This window comes from Hemibagrus wyckioides, linkage group LG13, assembly GCF_019097595.1.
Source record: "Hemibagrus wyckioides isolate EC202008001 linkage group LG13, SWU_Hwy_1.0, whole genome shotgun sequence".
In the NCBI taxonomy this organism is placed as follows: domain Eukaryota; kingdom Metazoa; phylum Chordata; class Actinopteri; order Siluriformes; family Bagridae; genus Hemibagrus; species Hemibagrus wyckioides.
The window spans coordinates 10,991,653-11,015,200 of NC_080722.1; the positions used below are offsets into that span (position 1 = coordinate 10,991,653).

The 23,548-nt window shown below is 35.1% G+C and overlaps 1 protein-coding gene across 1 annotated transcript in view; it reads left to right on the plus strand.

Annotated features, from left to right (window-relative positions):
- LOC131363251 (cadherin-12) overlaps positions 1-23,548 on the plus strand; it is a 101,308-nt gene that overhangs the window by 72,134 nt on the left and 5,626 nt on the right. Inside the window, exons 7-11 of the mRNA XM_058405595.1 lie at positions 7,847-8,100; positions 11,174-11,310; positions 16,680-16,801; positions 21,455-21,572; positions 22,950-23,201. Of these exons, the coding sequence (XP_058261578.1) occupies positions 7,847-8,100; positions 11,174-11,310; positions 16,680-16,801; positions 21,455-21,572; positions 22,950-23,201 (883 nt within the window). The remainder of the gene's footprint in view (positions 1-7,846; positions 8,101-11,173; positions 11,311-16,679; positions 16,802-21,454; positions 21,573-22,949; positions 23,202-23,548) is intronic.

Sequence of the window (23,548 nt, forward strand, 5' to 3'; positions counted from 1 at the left end):
GTAAATCTCCAGAGAGCATGTTAACTGCTAACAGCTCTCCTGGTCTTGATGAGTTACAGCCTTTAGTGCATAGGAGATGATTGAACAAGACCATGATGGGCTCAAGCACCCCAAGAAATGGTTGTGACAGCTAGGAGCATAATTAAAAAGAGGAAATGAGGTGGTGTGAATCACACATCACTGGTTATGTTGTTCTGTTAGAATCTGTGGTGCTGTTTGGTGTGTAATGCTGATTTCCAGAATTATTCAGGAGTTTATAATGCCACCTATAGTTAAGTTTTGGGAGCTGCCTCTTTTGGACAAATGCTCACCAGCAGTAACCCCTTTTTTCTATATTTAAAATTAAACCTCACCTTTAGATGCCCCTTAAGATTGAAGCAGAAAATACATAAAGCCTCAACAAACAGCAAGCAAATAAGAAAACAGAGTATGTGCTTAGTTCACAGCAACAAGAGGCTATTAGTTTGAACAAGGCAGGAGTGAGAGATTTGTGCTTAAAAAAGTCAGCACAAAGAAAGCGGACTGATATTTATGCAAAACAATGAGAGAACGTGTGAGATTACACTCTGATATTTTACTCTGAATATGTTAAAAGAACAGCACGTAGGTGCAAAATGGAATATCGGAGCATAGCTTTTGAAATGAGATATTTTAAGTCTTAAAGTGATAAAACCTTGAACAATGAAGGTGTATGCCTGTGCATGTTTTGGCACATGTGACAGTGTAGGAGTAATTACACATTTGACTGCTCAACCAAGTAGCTAAATCACTATTTAACACATTTTCTGAAAGCACAATTGTGCATTTCTGTTTAGTACAACTGTTTCCATAATGAGGTAGCATCATATACCCTACAGATTTAGACAAAAAAAAACAACACCATCATTTACCCCCTCCTTAGTATCAGTCTGTTGTATGCACTTCTGATTTTGGGTGACAGACTCCCTGTTTATGAGAAGCCTTCTGTATAGAGGAATAAATACACTCCCTATACTCAAAACAGTGACGCACTGAAGTACTGAAGATATTTTTATCAATTTTTTTACTGTCGGCATCAGCACAGCATTGACTGGTGGTTATTTGTTGTTTCTGTTTTACTCTCCATTCAGATATGCTGATGAAGATACCCGTGATCTATAATGATGTATAATTCTTTGCATTTTTTTACTGACATTACCCACAGTATTGTTCAACTACCTGCTGCTGGTGGAACCAATGGGATTTAGCCCTTCTTTCATTTCTACCTGAAGAGTGGAATGCAGCAGGGCTTTAATCCTTTAGTCCGTCCTGCTGTCTCACTTCCACATGCTATATCTACACTCTGCTCAAACAGATCAGCAGCCAAAGCTCCAAATTTTCTTGATAATACTGTCATCACGCCATAATGCTTGACATCTCATATTTCAGTAATTAGTTGAGGCAAGCCGTTCTGTAACACATTCTATAGCAGCACTGTAAACTGGAAGTCCAATAGACATCACTGGAAAGTGGTAAGTGAGGAAAGTAGTGCTTTTGGTTTTAGGTGCAACAGTGAACTCTGACTGTTATCTCATATGTTTCCAATCATGCAATGCCCCATGCAGTTGTCATGGAAATAAGAACAAACAAATTAGCATTAAAGGTCATCACAAATATTAAAGTTTAACCATGTTTAATGTGTGTTTATTTATTAGTTTTTCATGGATCAATATTTCTTAACTATTACTTTTAAAAAAAAAAAAGATGCTTCACTTGTCCAACAATGGAAAGCAGTCATTTGGTTTCTACCTCATAATCTAAGGAACGCTTCAGTGTGAGCTTTCCAGCAATTGTCTCAGGTGTTTGATATAGCAGACAGAAGCACATGCTGCCCACACGCAGTACTGCACGAAAGGTGCCAGTGGTGCCCTGGGGACCTCCATAGGAAGCTGAGCATGCTTCCACTTACTGCATCCTTGTGCTTGTTTTTAATCCATTTGTTCATTCACTCTAGAGAGAAAGTAAGAAGAAAGAAAGCAAAAGAAAAAATAGAAAGCCCGAAATGCATTTGAGCTATTGTAATAGTGCACTCAACACAAACAAATCCAGACCGTATTAAAAATGCAGCATCCTTTTTTTGGTTTCCAAAAGAGGAAAACACCAGGGAGAAGCAGATGGGTCTCCACAGTGTGAGCATTCTTGTAAAGAAAACAGCCAAATGAACCGGGAGCTACACCACAAGAAAAGACTAATAGACATGCTTTGGCAAGTAGATGACAAAAACAAGTTTTCACTTAACCCTACCCGTTACGATATTTTAATAACTCATGCAGGGATTAGAAATGCATTACTGAAAGATGAAGTGTTCTGTTTGATGAATAGACACTGTTATAGACATTGACCACATATGGATGAAATTCTGAACAGCAACAGTTGGATTGCTATCAGAAAATGAATTCAGTTGTTATTTATCACAGCAGGTGGACATGGGCAACCCTAGGGGTCAAAGCATGTACACAACACATGAACAAGTCTTCTTGCTGTAACAGATTTAATTAATTTAATTAATTAAATCTGTAAAGCACATTACCTTATTATCTCTTATACCTGTAAATTTCTAGTGTTTAGTTTTTTTGTTATATTTTATATTATCTTTTTTTTATTATTATTATTACCTTATTACCTATGTCTGTTGATACTGCTGGAAGTTGTAAATTCCCCATTGGGATGAATAAAGTATCTATCTATCTATCTATCTATCTATCTATCTATCTATCTATCTATCTATCTATCTATCTATCTATCTATCTATCTATCTATCTATCTATCTATCTATCTATCTATCTATCTATCTATCTATCTATCTATCTACAAGTACCACAAAGTGATATAACAAGAACAAAAACATCTTTAAATGGGCGATTACTCTGTGTGCACTTCTCCGCATGTACATAATCTACAATAACTATGTAATTATCTCATATTTTTTAAGCTACCGTCAAAGGCATATCACACAAAAGTGAATGAACTGTATGATGGTTAACACTAATTTTTTAATGTATGAAATCTATAAAGTAAATCGTTGCTTAGTAACAGGAAATAAAATGGTACAACTAAATATGATTATATTATTAGAAAATCTAATGAGCTCTATCACTTATTGAACACCTACATGCACTATAATCCCGGTGCCTAAAATCTGAAATCAAAATACTCTGAAATTTCTCTGTTAGATGGTGAGTACAAACTGATCTATACAAAAACATGAGTAAGCCCTGAACAAAAGGGCAGGATACTCTGAAATGTAGCAGATTTACACAGTAGGTTGTTGATCGAAGTAAATGATCCATATTGACAGCCTGGGGATTGCAGTTCTTATAGTATTATAAATAATTAAATTGTTATACGGGATTGTGTATCATAAAGTAAATAATAATCTCATATTTGCATCAGTAGGCAGGACCAATAGATCAATTATTAGCAATAAGCACATATATGCATGTACCTATGCAAAGATGATTCTTTGATTCAACCCTTACATAGACAATTATTCAATTTCCACAGCTGGTGTTGATGCGATGGGTGAAGATCTGCTGAATTTCTTTGCTGGCTTCCACAGCGGGTGCAAATAGAGATCGCATTATCATATCAAAGGCGTTTTGAGTGTGAAGTCCTGAATTCAAAGTGTCTTGCTTTGGTAAAGTTTGAGCAGTCTCTCTTTCTCTCTCTCTCTCTCTTTCTTTCTCTCTCTCTCTCTCTCTCTCTCTCTCTCTCTCCCTCCCCCTTGTCTTTTTACATAAATAGATAAATATGGTGTATAAAGTCTATTATGAATCCATCATTTAGTGTAATGTCATTCACTACATAGGAAACACAATAGGAAAATAAGTTTTGCTCAAGTAAACACACTGTACTGGAAGAGGTGAGTGGCCTTTCCTAACAAAGGTGTCTTAATGACTTACATACCAATGTATTCAAATAAGTGACCTTTGATGTATTTTGTGTTATGAATAAAAGGATGGAAAGACCACAGAATGATAGATATCAAGAAAGAAAAAAGAAACTCACTGTCTACATTACACTTACAGTATGTATAAGTTTAATGGAAGTGGAAGTGTGGCCAGATAAAGAACATTTATTTGACTAGAATGCATTAGATCGATGATTAATTACTCATGTTGGCAAGTACATATGATAGAACTAGCAAATAAAATACCTTGTGTTTTTTTTTGCTATTCACTATACAGGTTCATGAAAAATAGACATTCTCAGGACTAGATCTGTACATAGTATGTAAGGAGGCACAGTGAAAGCTTGATATGCCTGCGGTGGATCTGAAATCAACATCCAATTTACATCTACTATATATGCAAACTGCCTACTAAATACACTGTGTGTGAAGATCAAACTGTTGATAGCGATTCTGTCAAAAAGCCTGACACCAAAGAGAACATGAAAAGTTTAAAAAGGAAGATCATGTACTAATAGTGCTTATTACATAAACATTTTCATGGATGGCTTACTAATTGGTTTAAATTAAATAATTAGATATACAGAATAAAGATAAACGTAACAACTGACAATGACACTTTATTTTTATTTGTTTATTTTTTTGTGGTTGACAGTGGCATCACTAGACAAAAGACGGTCCTGTTTAATATGTTGAATGATGAATATGTTAATAAATTCTTATGATGATATGCATGAAAGAAATGACACACACAAACCGGGCCACCGCTAATTGTGCCATCGAAGTAAATATGTAATTAGGTGCACTTTCCATTTCCCCACCTCTTCTGAGCTGACCTTCCCTCAAATGCATATGTATGAGGAGTGAGATGGGCTTTTTTATGTTGCCTGGTGCAAGTTAAGGCTTGCATACCATTTTTGTCCTTATAGTTATATTGCGCAGAATACAGCCTCATTATGTCTGAAAACCGGCACAAACATCTTACTGCATCTCGCTCTCAGTGCTCAGATGCGTAAATGCCCCAATTACCTATAAAATTTCATCCATCAGCTCAATATCATGGCATTCTCTCTCAGCCTCTCGCTGTCTCTATCGCTGTCTTTCTCACTCTTTCTCTCCCTCTCTATCTACATATCTACATATCACTCTGCAGAATAATTAACTAGGGATATTGCTGTGATGTGGGCAGTAGCACATGCTAAAAGGGCAATGATGCACTTGACACTCTTGCTTGGCTAGCCCTCACAACCCTCAATAATTCGACAGATTCTTCTGACATTTAATCAGCTTGCACGTCTACTGCTGAAGAGTGGACAGAAGCAGAATGGACGATCTTTCTCCCACCCTCCCTTCGCACCATCATCACCACAGCATATTGATTTCCCAATTTCTCCTTAAGGCAACCCATCAGCAGTCCAGAAAAATGTCCGGGCTTATTGGAATCTCATTCACCTGATAAATGAGAGAATATTCATTCTGGACTGCTATATACCTTTAGTCAAAACATACTGATTGAGCAGTTTTCAGCACGCTGCCAAGGAGCACGACCAATAACTTGATATTGCAATGCCTTCCATATTTGAAAAGTGAACAAGACAGTGTAGATTACATTGTAACAGTTCCAGCTGTAGTTCTTACTTTGAAAAGCTAATTATCAGCACATTCCCAGAGAATTCTCAGCTTCAAATTTCCATGAATAGGTACATTGCTCTGTGTTAGGGAGTAAAGTTGTTCATAAACTTTAAATGGAGACCTTGAAACTCCTTCTAAACTTTACATTTCAATGACATTGCACACACACACACACACACACACACACACACTCACAACTGCTGTTTTTTCAAAGATCAAAGTTGCAGCATGTTTTTATATCTTGCCAACACCTTTTGTTGACATGTGGCTGATCCCCATGAGGTAAATTGCTTTTTTGCAAAAGCTGCAGCTTTAAAAAAATAAAAAATAAAAAAGCCAGCTGCTGATAAAGTTAGGCTTAGAATTTGATTTAGCATAGCATTAATTAACAATAATGATTTTTTGTAATATGTAATATTTCACATACATGCAAAAATCTGAAGCCACTGAACATCGTATTTCATTTAAACTTGGAAATTAATCAAAGGTTTTAGCATTTTGTATTTAAATATTTAAAACAAAGAAAGCTCAATATACTTAATATTCAAGATTCTGCTCTACCGTATTTCTAGGTCCGTATTTAAATGTATGCAAATTTGTGCTACTGACCATGTTAACTGCTTCGAATGGAAGGTCAAGTTTTCCTTCTTTTTATTCATTCCATTAAAACACTTGTACTGATGACACTCCATTGGGTCTAATATAAATATTCAGGTTTGGAGTGGAGTCCATGTCAGCTTGTCAGCTCAGTTGTGGTGTCACTGTAGCAAAAAGAGGCAATATCAAATACTAAGAAATTCTAAAATTCATGCAACTGTAACTCAGGTGACTGCTGATAAACTACTACGTTTAAAAAAAATGCAAAACGGCATTTTCTCTAGTGTTCTCTGTCCATTGTATCTTGTGTGTGTGTGTGTGTGTGTAGGCTTCTTTGACCTTTGTGATAATTGCTGGGGGATTTCTCAAACACGTCTGTTCCCAACCAAAGAATGTTCAGAGAAACGGAGAAATTGATGTCAGGGAACTCGATATTCTCAGAGTGATCTTGGGCATAACAAGTTCACTTTATATCTCCTTGTAGCTAAAGATATGACCCACTCTACTGGATGTTCAAGAGTCTTTATCTTTTTAGTTTCTTAAAGAATATTGTGTTTCCTCAAGTAAAGTCATATTGGTTTATACAAATTCAGATACAAAATTGATGAACAATGATTCATTGTAGTGAAAGATTTGATAACAAGACAATGAGACAATTCTTAGATAGATAGATAGATAGATAGATAGATAGATAGATAGATAGATAGAGGGATGGTTGCCAAAGCCTATACATTCAGTGCAGCTTTTTTTCAATTTACAACTGCTGTAGCTCATCATGCAAACTAGATGCCCCCTGTGTGAAGTGAAGTGGCGCTGATGTGAAGTAGTGAATATGGTCACCCATAAAGCTGTCAAAAAGACTGAGACTGGGACTGGAAGTGGAAATGCAAGTTCAGTGTAAAGACTGTATTTTTAATGTATGTAATGTATTAATAAATGAAATAAATTAAGCTCTCATTAAACAATGACTCATGACAGAACAAGTAAGCAGCGTGGAAGCCATTTAAATGGTTAACATGTCATTTAATTAAGAATTAAGTGGTTTTAATGCAGCTGACAGTGTTTATATAACACCTCCAGGACATGCCATATGAATTGAAAGTAAAACTGTGTTTTTTTGCAGTTGACTTTTTACAGTTTCCATAATATTGTGATAATTAGCAACACGGGTCATGTTTAAGGTTTTAAATTTCTTTGTTACATTTGGGAAATTAATGATTGGTTGTATGTACTGTGACCAGGGTTGCCAGATCTGATTGACTAATTGACAAGCAATATTAAAAGACATACTTTTCTTGAATAATTTCATCAATGTTCTAAGATGATGTCAAATTGTTATCTATTTTTCTATGAGTTACACATTTACTTTAATTTAAATTTTTTTATTTACTTTAATTCACTTTAAATTTAATTTATGAAAATAAATTAAAGAGAAAAATATATGGTATGATGGTAGTTTAAATGTAGCTCATTTCTGACACACACTTGGCAAAACTGCCCATAACGCTCCAATCAGCACGCAAATTGCATGATGTCCATGAAAACCAGGAACTCTCTGGCTTGATACAGTGACAAGTACTGAAATATTCACTTACTACATTGATTACAGACAGAAGGAGCAAAGAAACTCCTGCATTTAAATGAGTCATTTGCTAGATTATTTATTCATTTGTTTCCGTTCTTCCACAGCCTCTGGACTACGAGACAAAAAAGGCCTATACCTTTACAGTTGAGGCATCAAATGCACACTTGGACCCACGGTTTCACAGTTTTGGTCCATTTAAAGACACAGCAACTGTCAAGATTAATGTTCTGGATGTGGATGAGCCTCCTGTTTTCAGTAAACCATACTACACAATGGATGTTTATGAGGACACACCAGCAGGCACTATTATTGGAGCAGTGACTGCTCAGGATTTGGATGCAGGAAACAGCTTGGTCAGGTATGTATTTGGGAACACAAATAGGCTTGTATAACACTTAATAATATGTTGGGCCTCCATGAGCTATCAAGACAATTTACCACAGACATTCAAATGAATTGAGATCTGGTGATTGGGAACACCATAACATAGAATGTAAATCATTTACATTCTCATTAAATCATTCAGTGAACCTTTCTGTCCTGTGAATAGAGACATTGCTATTCTGGAAGAGACAACACTCATATAATGGAAAAGGTTCATTGTAGGAGAAAGTTGATCAGTCAGAAGAACTTTGGAATGATTTTAGTGACTCTTCCTTCTAATGAGACAGGTGGATCCAAACCATGTCAAGAAAATCACCCCTATAACACGAGGTTTTTTTCCCCCCATTTCATCTATATTTCTTTATAAGACACTAGACTGCTTTTGCACCCCATTCCTTTATTTCTGCACTCCAGGTTAATAGAATTTTTTTTTTCTCCTGTTAGTCGTGACCACAGTATAAGTGCTATGTGATGGCTCCAATGCTCTGATGGCCAAACAAATAACTCATTCTCTAGGAGTTGCTTCAATATATACATTTACTTTTTGTCCATGCTGAATTATTTAAAAACTATTAGCATTGTTCTCTGGTGCTGCACTCACTCAGCACTAAACAATGCCACAGAATGCACCCCTGTGTATGGAACAGCTTTTAAAGTTATGCCTTAGAACTCTATATGGGAAGCGCATAACGCCTGAAAGAGGAAAATAGCAAAAGCGTCCTTTGCTAACTTCAACACTTTTCAACCCTTTTTCTATTTCAGCTAGGCATTTTGAACATATTCATAGGAAAGCATTTCTCATTTTAATGCAGATTATTTTCTCTCCATCTCATGAGAATCATGTGCATCCAATGCAGATTTCAAATTTTAGCTCCTTGTGACCTACATCTAATATATATCATTTAATGCAAGGATGAACACCATACAAGCATGCTTCAGTTTTCGAGAATGCCTTATAAACAATTCATAACTTATTGTTCCCCCTTAATTGAACAAGTAATCAGCAAGCAAAATCTTGTACCTCACTTCTGTGCTAATGATTTCCAATTATATATGTTGGTTTGGACAGATTCAACAGTGCAGCTATGCAAAATATATGTCTATGTTATATACATAAATGACTGGATAAACTTTTTTACTGAATTCTGGGAATACATATTCACAATAATGTTGCAGATTAAATCTTAGTTGCTTGGTTACCTATTCTCTGAAACCAACAGCTTCAGTTGAGGACTATTTTATCTGCCATTTGATTCTAATGTAAATAATTCAGCCATAAAAAAACAGTTATACTGTTACCTTTTGTTCTAGCTGAACACATCAAGGTTGCCACAGGGGTTCATGTCCTGATGGCACATCATGCCAGATAAAAAGAGACAGCACTCATGAATACACCAAACTTTAGTGAGACTGATAATCAATAAAAGTGTTAATATTGCTTCCTACTGAGGATGAAAGTCACTTATGTGTGGATTCTGTTTTTATTGATATAAATCTCTCAACATTCTTTACCTAAAAAAAATTACCTAAGGTGCAAATATTGTACTCTACTGAGGATGAGAATCTCCCAGAGGCTTAATACTGTGTTCTTTTGAGAGTTAGCTTCACTGAAACTGAGCACATGGGATGTGAAGGCACCCAATAAACTCAAAGTCACTGCATAATGCCCACAAGAGACATTCCTCTAAGAGTTGCTGTCCAGTACACTGTATTTACGCTCATACAGATTTCCTTTCTAGGTTTCAGTTATACCTTATATGTCAACAAGAATCATTTTTCCATCTTCCATCAAGTTTTCTTTACACCTTCCTCCTGCCTTGGGGAGCATCTTTTGCAATTCCCTTCACTGCAGAGAAAAACTGTGCCCTGGACCAATACTCCGGGGTGCCTGTCTGCACTTAACACACTTAACTTTGTAATCTTTGTAAAGGTTGACAGGTGCAGAGCATTCACAATATACAACAAAACATACAGAATTTCACTAGTAGAGTTGCAGATAATAACAATTTAGCCATACAGCACTCATGATGCTTTATGCCCAACTCCAAAATATTCCAAATGTCTTGTCCTTGGCATAGACATCAAAAAGTCAACTATTAGAACTACTAACTCCTGTATCAGTGCACTCAATATTATTTGACAATAATAGGATTAGTATAAAAGTCAGTGGACTAGAACACTGTACTCAGCAACATGAATCCACTTGGGCAAGAATAGGAAACAAGACGTCATGTAGAGTCATGCACCATATGTTTTTTTTAGACTACACACATGAGTTCATGCTCCTAAGGTGATGAAAATTTTAGTAAAACTAAAGGACCCTACCTTAGAAGTTCTGGAATGAAAGGAAGTAGAACCAGATAGATAGTTATTGATATCTATTCAAGCAATATTGAATGAGCAATAGTTTGATTATACTGAATATTGCATGGCTGTGATTCGGCTATAGTGACATTTCAGAAACAATATATATAGACAAATATTTTGTTTATTTTTACTCCAGAAATAATAAAAAAAGAAAGATATTGAAGAAGCTAGCTCACAATGATTTATAAATTCCCATTAAAAGTGCGTCTGATGAAACTGGCTTCCTTTAATCTTTTGTATCTTCTTCTGACAAGCTTTCATGGTTTTTAAAAATTCAGAGCTTTTATATTTGAAGTCCAATGTTATATTCATGAAAAATGTATTATTTGGCATGTGCACTGAAGACGTCACTAACTCTATTGTAGTAACAGTTTAAGTGGACTGCTGCTAGAAGTGGAATTTTACAAGCTGAACACAGACAGGCTGAGAGACACAAACATCCCAGTTTGGAATGGAATTGTCCAATCGTATTAGTGGATTAGTTGTATAAATTACTATGTAACATAATAATAATCTCTCAGCCATAGCCATTTGATACTTAATTCATGGCTGAAGCATCTTTTTTAATGCTCAAGCTGGAAATTATGTTCAAATATTATGCATTTATGTTTCTCAGTAATGTGAATCCTATAGAATCCATATGCTTAGTAGTAATTTAAGTTTTTATTCTATCCCTGTAGGTATTCTATTGACTGGAAAAGCGACCTGGATAGCTTCTTTGACATCGACCCTGTAATAGGAACCATCTCCACTAATGAGCTTCTGGACAGGGAGAGCAGAGTCCAACACAACATTACTGTTGTGGCAACCAAAGTTAGTAAGTATGCTCCAACTTTCCCCAAATGGTCTGGAAGTAATTAATGATGAGCTGAAATATTATGTCTCCTTTGAACGGGTTTCATTGTTAAAGTGTCTGTCTTGTTGCTTTGACCTTATAAATTTAACAACAGACTCATTTCCTTTCTACGACCTTCAGCCGTTAGCTGATTAAAGCTTTTTTTTATTTTCCAATTTAATTAGTTATGCAAGGTAATATCTCCTAAACGGTCTTCGCAGACAGCTATCAAGTGTTAATTACAAAACAATTTTTAACACCTTGTTACATGTTCAGAAACTACAGTGCTAATTTGAGAAGCTGAGTTGCTGTTTTAAGGCTAACAACATTAAATACATTAAAATGCCATTTCACCAGTTCTGGTTTTATAAAGTAAGACATGAATGTCTACTACCTTTATAAACATGCACTCGTGGTACTCAAACAAAATTACAAATGCTGCACTCTACATTCATTAACCAGAAAATTCTCGTAAGGCTATTAAAAGTTAAGGTCTTACTGTCTCTCATGCTCATGCTGCTGATATGCTAATTACAGTTTGCTAATGCTAATTTGTGGAGTTGTTGGGAGGCGAAGCTAGTCTGTAAAACTTTGGTTCTGTTGCAGTGAGACTTGTTCATTCAGTGTTGGAAGCTCACATTTATTAATATGTATTTTTTTTTTCTTTTTATCGGTCTGTAGCAGACACTGATAGTAAGAGAGAGAATGTTACAGAATTAATGTAATCCCAGGCCTCCCAGGAAACACCACCGCCTGAGAAAATCCTGAACTTAAAAATGTACATTGATTTGCTTTTATTAAGATTAGGAAGATAATACTAAAAAAAATAATAAAAACAGCTGTAATTTATAGTTGACATTCTGGCAATTATTATTATTATTATTATTATTATTATTATTATTATTATTATTATTATTAAAACATTTTACAAGTTACAAGTTGTAAATATCACAACTTTCAATGTGCTTTATAAACCTGCTAGCAAATATCCATATGCTTAAACATGAACACCTATCTCTCTCTCTCTCTCTCTCTCTCTCTCTCTCTCTCTCTCTCCTTTCCTTCTCTTTCTCACCCCCTGAGCCAGGTGCAGTCCCACATGTTGTAGAATTAGAGGATATGAAATCAGAAATAATACTGCTGATGGTACTATATGAGGTGATGAGTCAGCACTGTGTCCTAAAATAGTGTACTTGTTGCTGGTAATGAGAAGCATGCTCCTGAGACCTTGTTTCTGTTAATGCAGCAAACGTGTGTGGGCATTTGGCTGCATGACATTAATTAGAGGCTAGTCAGCGTGTGAACTTATAAAAACAGGCCATGGTCTCTATCATATTAGCAGCAACTATGAAAGTCTGCCATCTATTCTAAATCTCCCATCAATTCCTACACCAAACTAATTCCTTATATAGGTATAATGTATAACCTCAGCTGGACTACAGCCCCAATGGTAATGTAGCACAAAGCACTACGTGTGTAGATGTATCACTTAAGAGCATGGCACCATCTAGTGGATAAAGACATAGAAATAAATTCAGTGTCAAAATAAAGAGCAAAGTGCTGATGTCTATTTGAAATCTAAATTGGTACATTATTATTAGTTATAATTATTTTTTTCTACCAAAAATAACAAAAAGAATGTTTGCCATATCAATTATTTTGTTAATGTAAAACTATTTACTAAGTAACAACTATGCCAGAGTTTTAAAATAATAAATAAATTTTAATAATAATTTTAATAATAATAATAATAATAATAATAATAATAATATTATTATTATTTAAAAATAATGGATAAATCATAGTTAGATAGTGCCACAAATCCCTCAGGGCATGGTGCAAAGCCTAGACTTTTATTGCGCCATGTGTTCTTTGATTTAATTCAGTATTTTTTCCACCTCTTGATTTTTCAGAAGTATGTTTCCCAGTTGTTCCTTGAATATTCCCACTTGTTGTCCATGTTCTTACAAAGTCTTTTATTGTATTTGTGCATTTCTAAGCCATACCTTCTATAGACCCCCACTATGGGCTATGGCAGTGATTTTTGGATTCTAAACACAATGCTGTTTACACACTTATATCATAGATGTCAAATCATATACTTAAAGGAATTGTATATAATAATACATAACTGTCAGTACAATAAAATTTTGTTTTTCACCAAAAAAAAGAATTCTTGATATTTTTGTTTCTGGCTTAAATAAAAAAAAAAACTATAGCCATCAGAGAATGGTCATGAATCTATTGTAAATGACAAACTGGTGACAAACTGCACCAATAACCTTTTATGTTGACAGCCTTTGTCTGGATCTCTGGCAGGCTCCTGGCAGTGTGCTGACATTCAGCTTCACACCAGACACCACAGGCCATAGCTCCATTTAGTCAGAAGACAGAGAAGACATTTTGTCTGACAGGCTTATCATTTCACACAGCTGGACCTTAAATAACAATTTAGTGTAGTTAAATTCAGTGTGAAATTTCATTCAAATAAGCTGAACAGGAAACATTTGAAAGGTTTCTCATTATAACTTACTTTAGTTTGAATGGCATGGCTCCAAACTACGGCAGATCTGACACAGAGAAGCTATGCCTACACAACCCCTAAACATGCTCATGAGCACGTGCACACACACACACACACACAAACACAGATGCACACACACACTTCTACACATCACTATATTGCCAGGAAGATTGCTTTTCTCCATCAAGGTCAGCCAAAGGTCTTGGCTGTATATGAGACCCCAGCGGGGATGAGTATAGATCTCTTTTTCTCTAAGCCATCCCTTTAGCCACCACAAACTCATATCACGGATCAAATCTATAAAAGTTCATTCCACACTGATGTCCCCACTGCACCGCACACACAGAATTCAAACAGCATCATGGCTGTAAGTAATCAAGTTTAACACTGTAGGTCTGCTGGGTTCACTTTGACCTGGCTTTCCGTGAGCTAGCCATGTTGTCACCTAGGTGCCATTATCTCCTGTTGTCAACCTTTGAAAGCTCCATTTTTTATTATATATATATATATATATATATATATATATATATATATATATATATATATATATAAAATATATCTATATATTATTTATTAATCACAAAGTTGTAGTAACAGCTATGAATTATCCATATGGTAGTACTAATGGTACTAACAGTAGTTATGAGTTAACTCTCCTGGCAGTTTAAGAAGTAATAGGTGACAAAAGAATATTTTAAATCTAATCACTATTTAGTCTAAATAGCTTTTTAGGTTTGTATTGATAGCACAGCATTTCAAGCCTGGATAAATCAACAGCATCTTCAAAGAAAATACTGAATAGTTCTCTCTTTAATTGTTTTTTACAGGTTCTGGAGATATTTTGACATGCCCTGACATTTGTTCTTATTTCAGTTAATTATATTCAATTTATTACCAAAAGTCTTATTATACTATATTCAGCACAATTTGTGCTACAATAATTATTCAGCAGCATGTATGTACATGTTTTTATTTTTTAAAAATCTAATTTAAACTTGATTAGTAATAAATAAATAAATAAATAAATAAATAAATAAATAATTTATTTTATTAAACAAATAAAAAAGGACACTGGGAAATAGGTGAAGAAAGAAGTATTATAGTCTAGAAATTTGTAATAATAGTATTAACGGCTGCATGCTATGAAGCATTAGATGAGCGTGAGTAAATACTTCTGTCATCATTTAGTAAGCATTGCTTCTCCGTTACTAGGCATTAGCAACCAGTTATAAAATGTCATTATAAATGATTTAATATGCATGATCAAAGGGCATATCTGTAATATATTTGATAACATACTTTATTAATGATCAATTTATAATTTTTAATTAGGTAACAATTACTTATAAAGTCGTGATTTAGGGGTTGTCAGAAGTTCATAAGATCATTTAGAAGGTGAAGGTAAATGATTCACAAACTATTTAAATGTACATTTACACATCTGTAACTCTCTATAATTAAATTAATTTAAAGGCAAAAATGCAGTGTGGTTAATTTTATTTTCATGTAAAGTATGTTTCCTAAACTCACCTTTAACTCTAACACTAACTTTTTGTAAATGTTTGTATGAACTCTTTGTACATGTGAATTGTTGCCAGTGTGCAAGCATGAGGCCAAGTCTGTGGTAGTTAATGGCTCTTTGACTCCTTAAACTGTCAGGAGACTTAATAATAACGACATTAGTTTCACTCTGGTTACTGCATAATTCATAGCTGTTGTTAATGATTCATGGGTATTTATTCAAATCTACTGAGTGTGCCCACAAATAGCATAATATCTAGAATGTTTCTATGCATCTTATACATTTATTACTTTTGTTTGTTTGTATGTTGGTTGTTTTATTGAGTCTAATTGTCCCTGTTAACAGTAATGGCAATTGTACTGTTAGTCAAAATATAGACAACTATTTAGCTAAGGTTACTGTATCTTCCAACTGCGTTTGGCTCTATCATTGTTTTTAATGCGTATGGATTCACGTCTTGAGTTGCTTGGTTTTGGGTAATGGATGAAAAATGACATGGTCCTATTGATTTTTGTGCTATTATTAAAATAATAATGGGTTCAATGGGTTCACCACTAGGTGGTGGGGGCATTATGTTTTCAACTGTCTGACCATCCGAGATTCTCGTGAGTGCAACATCTCAAGAACAAGTGATTGAATGTTTCACTTTTATATAAATATCATTGCAAATAATTCAATTCTGCAATTGAGCCAACGAGGGTCAAGGTCAAAACAAGGTCAAATGTCTTCCTTCCTGTTGGAAGCATATTATTAGAGTATTTCAGGCATTCAAATAAGTAACAAAATGACTAGGCTTGTTAGCGGTGGAGGCATGCCTGTTGATGTTATTGCCATTGAATTCTACTTAAAGAACAATCCATAATCACCAATATAAAGGTGATTTAATGGTTCCTGTTTCTCTTGCACAAGTGAAATAAATGATGCAAATTTAAGTCTGTATCTTTACTGAGCTTTTCTTAATATGACCACATGATGTCAGTGTTATACAGTTGATGAATTCCGTCCTAGCTTCGGGAAACCGTAAGACTTTATAGTGTGTTGTGTTGAATTCATGTTCCAAAAATTCAGTTACTGAAGCTTCTCATCTTTTCTGCTCTACATCAAAAAACATTATTTGGAGCTTGAGAACAAAGCACTATATTTATTTAGGCAATAAGGCAATAATTATAAAAATATTTAAGGCAATAATAATAATAAATATAATTTGCTCAAATTATCAGCACAACGTCTAAAGTACCATGTCTGTGCTTTTTCTCCCTTTTTTATTTATTTATTTTTTATTTTATTTTATTTATTTTTTTACAGATAACCCAGTCCTAACCAGCAAAGTCACAGTCACAATTCATGTGTTAGACGTCAATGAGTTTTCTCCTGAGTTGGCTATACCTTACGAGACATACGTGTGTGAAGGTGCCAAAGTAGGACAGGTGAGTGTCTAGTAATATGTGGATCAATTTCTAATTCTCTCTCTCTCTCTCTCTCTCTTTCTCACACACACACATGCACACACTCACCACACACACACACACACGAACAAAGTTTGTATAAAAAAACAGAAAAGAAAGAGAGCACAACAAGGTGTTGTGAGAAGATGCAAGTCATAGAACAATTCTGGACTAATGAGCCATTTAAGATGATTTATGACACACTTCGCATGCCACCGCATTCATTAAAATTGCAGGGCAGTTGTGGCTGTGTGTGTGTGTGTGTGTGTGTGAGGGGGTTGGGTCACAGCTATAGTAGGAGACAATGTAGGTATGATTGATGCCAGGTATTATTCTACGTTTGAGTTAATTTGTGCAGCTAGCTTCTCAAAGATAAGGGGAAAAAAAAATACATTTAGAGTAATGGTAAAAGAACAATAGCAGTAAGAACAAACACTTTGCATAAGTAACTTTAATCTTTGGGATATTATCAAACTGCAAAAACATTTGTGAAGGTCCAGCTATCACTTTTTTCACATTTGGTGACTTTGATGAGAGATTAGCTCTAGCTGTTTGGATTTCTGGGTATTTGACAAATTTGTGTAGCGCGCTGTGATGATGAACTACCTGGCAGTGATCAGGTGGTAGAGCAGCATGGGCTGACGGATGTTCATGATGGGTTGGTCACATGTGGCTAAGTGATGCATTAGCTCAGAGCTAATCGCTTTGTTCAACATGCACCTGCAGTGTTCATAGCAGCGATGCAGCAGGTGATGTTAACAGCGGGGCAGGATGGTGCTGGAGCAGGCATGAGCAGCAGAGGATAAAATATGAGATATGTGTTCCTACTGCATGAGGCAGATTATGATCACTCAGAGTGTCAGGTATAAATAGTCAGTCCTGTGGCGACACATTTTGGCCAATCCTTCAGAAATGAAAGGAAATAAAAACACACCCAGTGCTTACATGGACACAGACACAGAGAGTAACAATAAAGCATCTTCAGCCGAAGTACCTTGAATGATACTCAGTGAAATACATTTACAGTGAATGTAAAGACAATAAGCAACTGATCTCAATACCTATACTAGCAGGTAAGCAACAAATCTGACTACATTATTCGGAATAAACTGATAATGTGTTTGAAATGAACATAGATTTAAGTACTGGAGGTGTGGGTCATGACTAGCATTGTGTGGGGCAAAAAAACAAATAAACAAAGAACTATTACACAAGTAGGCACAGGCAAGCTATCAGATATAAAATATGCAAGACAGATATTAATATGACAATCCTTGCTTAATCAACATTTGTTTACTTATGTGTGTTAACTGCCTGATCAGGGTGATTTAAATTAGGCAAGTAATGTGGTTTTTGGGAAATTGAATAAATATACCATAGGCAGGTATAAACAAAAGAATAAGTGCATTTATAAGTAAAGGTAAATCCCCCTTACTCATCTCTATTTGAGAGTAATGAATGATATACACTGAAAACCCTAATAAGTTGACTGAACTAAATTGTTTGAGTAAACTCATTCCCTCAATTCAATTGAGTAATGGAATCTTCTAAAACTTGCATATTAATTAAGTAATTAATTAAGTAATTAATTAGTTTATTTAACTTAGCGATCATGTAGACTGTACTTAAATTGTTCAGTTCACCAAACTTGGTGCTTATTCAATGTACTTAAACGATTATGTTCACTTAACTTGGCATTAATTTCAAGTCTATTTATATATTTAAGTTAATTCAACATGGAAATTTAACTGAAACTGTTCAGTGAAGTTCTAATTTTTGACTGCAAGCTTTGTGCACACCGAACTGAAATAAAACAATGCACAGCATATTTAATCTTCTTTATTGACAAAATGTCACAATATTAATAAAAATACAGTACACACTATACTGAAATGGAAATAGGTCACTATAACACACTAGGTCACACTAACATTTGACCGTTTATGCCTTGTGCAAACATAGCAAACTATAATAAAAACTCAACATATATAGTGTCTTTCACCAAAATTTCACAATATTACAGTACAGACTATACTGTAATGGAAATATTATTGAGTCACAACCACACTACAGAGGTGTAACAGGGGGAAAATGCCTGTGGGAGGTCATGCATTTTGTCCATAACCACTTGGCCTTCAAGAATTATTCCAATCGAAGAAGTCAAATGCAAGGAGTTGGAAGGCTGAAGATCAGTGTCCTCAAATAAGATGCCCACTGACACATCCAGGATAGTGTTGCGATGATCAGACACCTAGTGAAAAAACAGGTATAAATAGAGTGTTATGATCAGAAATCAAAGGTTTATCATCAATGCATGTTTGTCAGAAAGTTTATTAAGAAAAAAATTAATCACTAACCCTAATCTAAAATTATATTGACATGCATACATTTGAGTTTATGTAAATTTACATGTTTCCTGCAAAGAATTTTGTATACACTTTTTAAAGTATGCAGTATAAATGACGTTTATTATTTTGAAGACTTGTACAAAAAAGTTGGCCACATTCCGGCAGACCACCTCCTGTATTCAACTTACGAAGAAAGCGTAACACCTCTCGCAGTTCAAACCATTTAAGGTACATCGTAGATCACACATCACATCACCTGTGCCTTCTCTTTAATTAATGGCGACACTGACAACGTTTGCCCGGGAAATAATAACCCACATGGTGTAACGTTAAGCAGTAGATGTCATGTATCTCGCACAGAAAAACGATTAGGCGACATAAAATATGTATATCTCATAGGTAAAATAAGAAACAAGTTGACCGGGCAGAAATTAACTAGTCTCGGAAGTGGCTGCCATGTTCTTTCCCGCAGAAATACACGATTGCACGATGATTAAGTGTATTAACTAACATGTTTCAGTATTACGAATCAAATACAGAATCATTGATATCTCAGTTATCATACCATCACAAAACCATCAATAAAATACCGTTACTTGATAGCTACACTGTAAAAGTTTTGACCGGGAAATACTGTAATTATGGCTGCGTTGTCATTTATTATAAAAACGTACCACAGGGATTTAAATAAACATATTTCACTCTTAATAATCACACAAAATAACTTTATATCTACATAATTTCCCTTACCGAACATAGGACACGAAGAAAATCATGCGTCTTGAACTGTGGTGTCAGCAACAGTCGAGGCCAAAACCAATTTTGAAATCCACCAATCAGAGCATTAGTTGTCTTGTTGCTATTTATAACTCCTTGCATGGTAAATCACGTTAAAGGAAGAACAGAGTGAGCGGTTTCAAGTAAACCTATTTTTTCAAATGATTAATCATAATTTTGAGCTCACAACACTTGAAATCTTAAGTTTATGCATTTTGAAGGTAAATAAGTTACATTAACTCATATTTTTTAGTGACAGGGCCAAAATGCAAAATTTTAAGTAATGTTTAGTCATGATCACTTGATTGTTTAAGTAAAGACAACATTAGGGTTTACAGTGTAGCGAAACTGTCAGAGGCCGAATTCACAGGCCATACTAACTGAATGGAGAAATCCATTTCAGTTTAGGCCACGCCCACGACAATATTAAATCCGAACATAAAATATGGATATAAAACATGGATATGAATATTAAAGCAGCCCCAAAACATTATTCTACCACCCCCATGCTTCAATGCAGGCTTGTTTAGTATTTGCCTGATGGTGAGCCCATGAACATTGACATTACTCTATACAAGAATGGCCTGTAGGTCCTTATATGTTGGTTCTTTGTGTCTTTCTGTATAATAATATTCATAATGTCCTTGGAGTGATATCTGCTAGAGAATCATACATTGGGAGAGTAACAGTGGTGCTGAATTTCGTCTATTTATATATCAGTAAATAGGTGGAGGCCAGACTCTTTAGAAAGGGTTTACTAAGCAGCTTGGTGAGAATCGAAAACTCAGGATTCTTTTTGAAGGCATAGCACAGTTCCATAAACATATGTGATGAGGAGGGACTGCTAAACTCATGCCTGAATGCCATCCTGTGGCTTGATACACATGACTTCAATGACCCCTTTTTAATAACTCATACTCACAGAGCTTCACAAACCATTTTAGATAAACATATAAAATTTTGAACAATTTTGCTCAATTAATAGATTTACAAACTATAATCTTCATGTACCATTTGTTTAATTGGGTTCTCTTTATCTAATTTTAGATGAGGATCTAATTACATTTCTGGTCAAATTGTAGAAATACAGAACATTTGAAAGGATGCATAAACTTTATACCTTTTGTCTGTTAGAAAGTTGCATGGCTTCTTATTGTGTATTTGTACTTTACTATTTGATTGAACAAACTGTACATACTATAACTATTTTTAGTTTCTCCTGTATAAAAAGGAAAAATGGAATAAAATTAAATTAAATTAAATAAACGGTCCACCTATTCATTCAGTTTGATTTTTGCTTCTTCATAACATTCTATGTATTTTTGCTATAACCATTGGTGGTGCTGTTGCATTTGGTTCCAAAAAAGTCCCAACATAATCAGCTTTAAGACATCAATTTAAGCTGCGTGCCAAAAATATACATTTATATTGATGATACACCAAAGTAAATAAATACTGAACATCCATTCAGTAATTGAGCCACTTTTACAAACCTGTCCTTTATCCATAGGTGATTCAGATCTTCAGCGCAAAAGATGAAGACATTCCAATGACAGAACATAATTTCTCATTCAAATCACCACAGGAAGAGATAAAAATCAAGAACTTCACCATCAAAGATTTTGGAAGTGAGTCTCATCACATTCAGTCTTGATTATATCCTACCGATTTTTTTTTTTCTCATTCATGTCTGCATTGAATACAGTATGTCTTTGAATATATGACTTTTTTATAGCTGTGACATTTTCTATGCTGTCTCTGAACAACAAAATCAAGTTTTAAAAATGAGAAATATAATTTTGCAAGATGTAGTAGATAATATTTCTGCCAGGATATCAGCTTGATCCCTTTTAAAGATGCTGTTTTGTAAACACAACCATTTACATTTTTGTGATTATACCTCTGTCACCCAGCAGCTGATACCTTCCTATGACACCAAGGCCATCTCCATTATGCATCAACCTGCTAGCAGTTATAGTTCTTACAAAAAATGACATTTGTGCATTCCTACAGATGTTGATGTGGTAGAAATAACAGGGTAATCACAGTAAGTGATTCAGGTATATAGAACAAAAAAAAAAGAAGAAGAAGAATCAACCAAGTGTAACATGTCTGAAATTTAAGGTCACAGTCTTTGTGTGGAAATGAAAAATGCTCTTACTTCTGAGAGCATACAAAGTTCTACTTTGCAAGAAAGCCCGTTCTTTAATTTGTATGAATTTTAATATCATCAGCCCACCTCATCTGTAATCCTGGTTTATCCTTTAATCTGAAATAAATTTCAGGAAGCTCAGAATGTCCATTTAGAACAGTTGGAGGATAACTGTGCAACCAACAAGGGACAGCTAATGGGGAAACATTTAACTGAAAATGTGACTTTTGGTTTCTGGTTTAATCTTGAATGGACAACCCAATCAAAAAACATAGTGTGGGGGTAAGTTAAGTCGATCCCTAAGTCCCCAAATGCTGATTTCGTGAGAAATAAAATCACTTCTCTGACTGAAAAAGTCGTGCAACTCATTACACCTTCTATAAGTGTTTAGTGATCAACAGTACTAGCAGTTCAAAAACATGTAGATTACTTTCAGAATTGCTTGTGTCTCTTTTCCTTGATCGATGAAATTGTTTAAGTAGTTACTGCCATGTTAATTTAGACTGGATATTGCTTCTTCCATGCTATGGGCAGTGCAATTAGTTTGACCAATGCACTTTTGCCACTTTTCACCCCATTAATTCAGATGATCATACTGGTCAACCCCTGAGTTGGAGGAAAGCTAGTTTGGTCATTTTGGAAAGGGTAGTTTTTTAATCTGCTTCAACTAGGCTCTATTTCAAGTGTCTTCCTACAACATGGGAGCCTTTCTAGAGCCTGTTCTGAAGAATAAACCAAGCTTTACTTATTCAAATTTTCCCCACTTCTTTATTAAATCACTTTGCTACAATTGCTGTTTGATAGACACTTCTTTTAATATTCTTTTTTTTTCCCCATATCCATATCCATCCAGACAACACTGCAGGCATTGTAACCCTACGCAGTGGTTTTTGGCGGCGTGCTCAGGAGATCTACCACCTTCCGGTAGTGATTGAGGACAGCGGTTACCCAGTACAGAGCAGCACCGGCACCCTGACCATCCGTGTGTGTGGCTGTGATTCTGACGGCTCCCTGCTGACCTGCAGTGCAGAGGCCATCTTTCTCCCTGTGGGTCTCAGCACCGGAGCACTGATCGCTATTCTGCTTTGCATTGTCATACTGCTAGGTGAGTGGATTGCTAGCTATGACCAAATGGAATAAAAAAAGAAATCTAATAATTAACAGGGAATTGAAATATATAAATATATCATTGTGTAACAGTGCAGCACAGTCATTAGATTATGGTAATATTAGGCAAACAAAACCTAACTTTTTCTGCTGAATAGTTTTACAGTGGTCCATACATTGTGGGTACTGAAATGTATCCAAGTAATGGATTGCAGTGGCTACAGATACAATGCAGATGATCTCAGTAATTAGGTTCCTTTAATCGAGGACAAAATCATTAGTGCAGCCAGATGGTGGAGTGCAGTTTTGGAACGCATCACAGTTACTAAGCTAACAAAATGTATG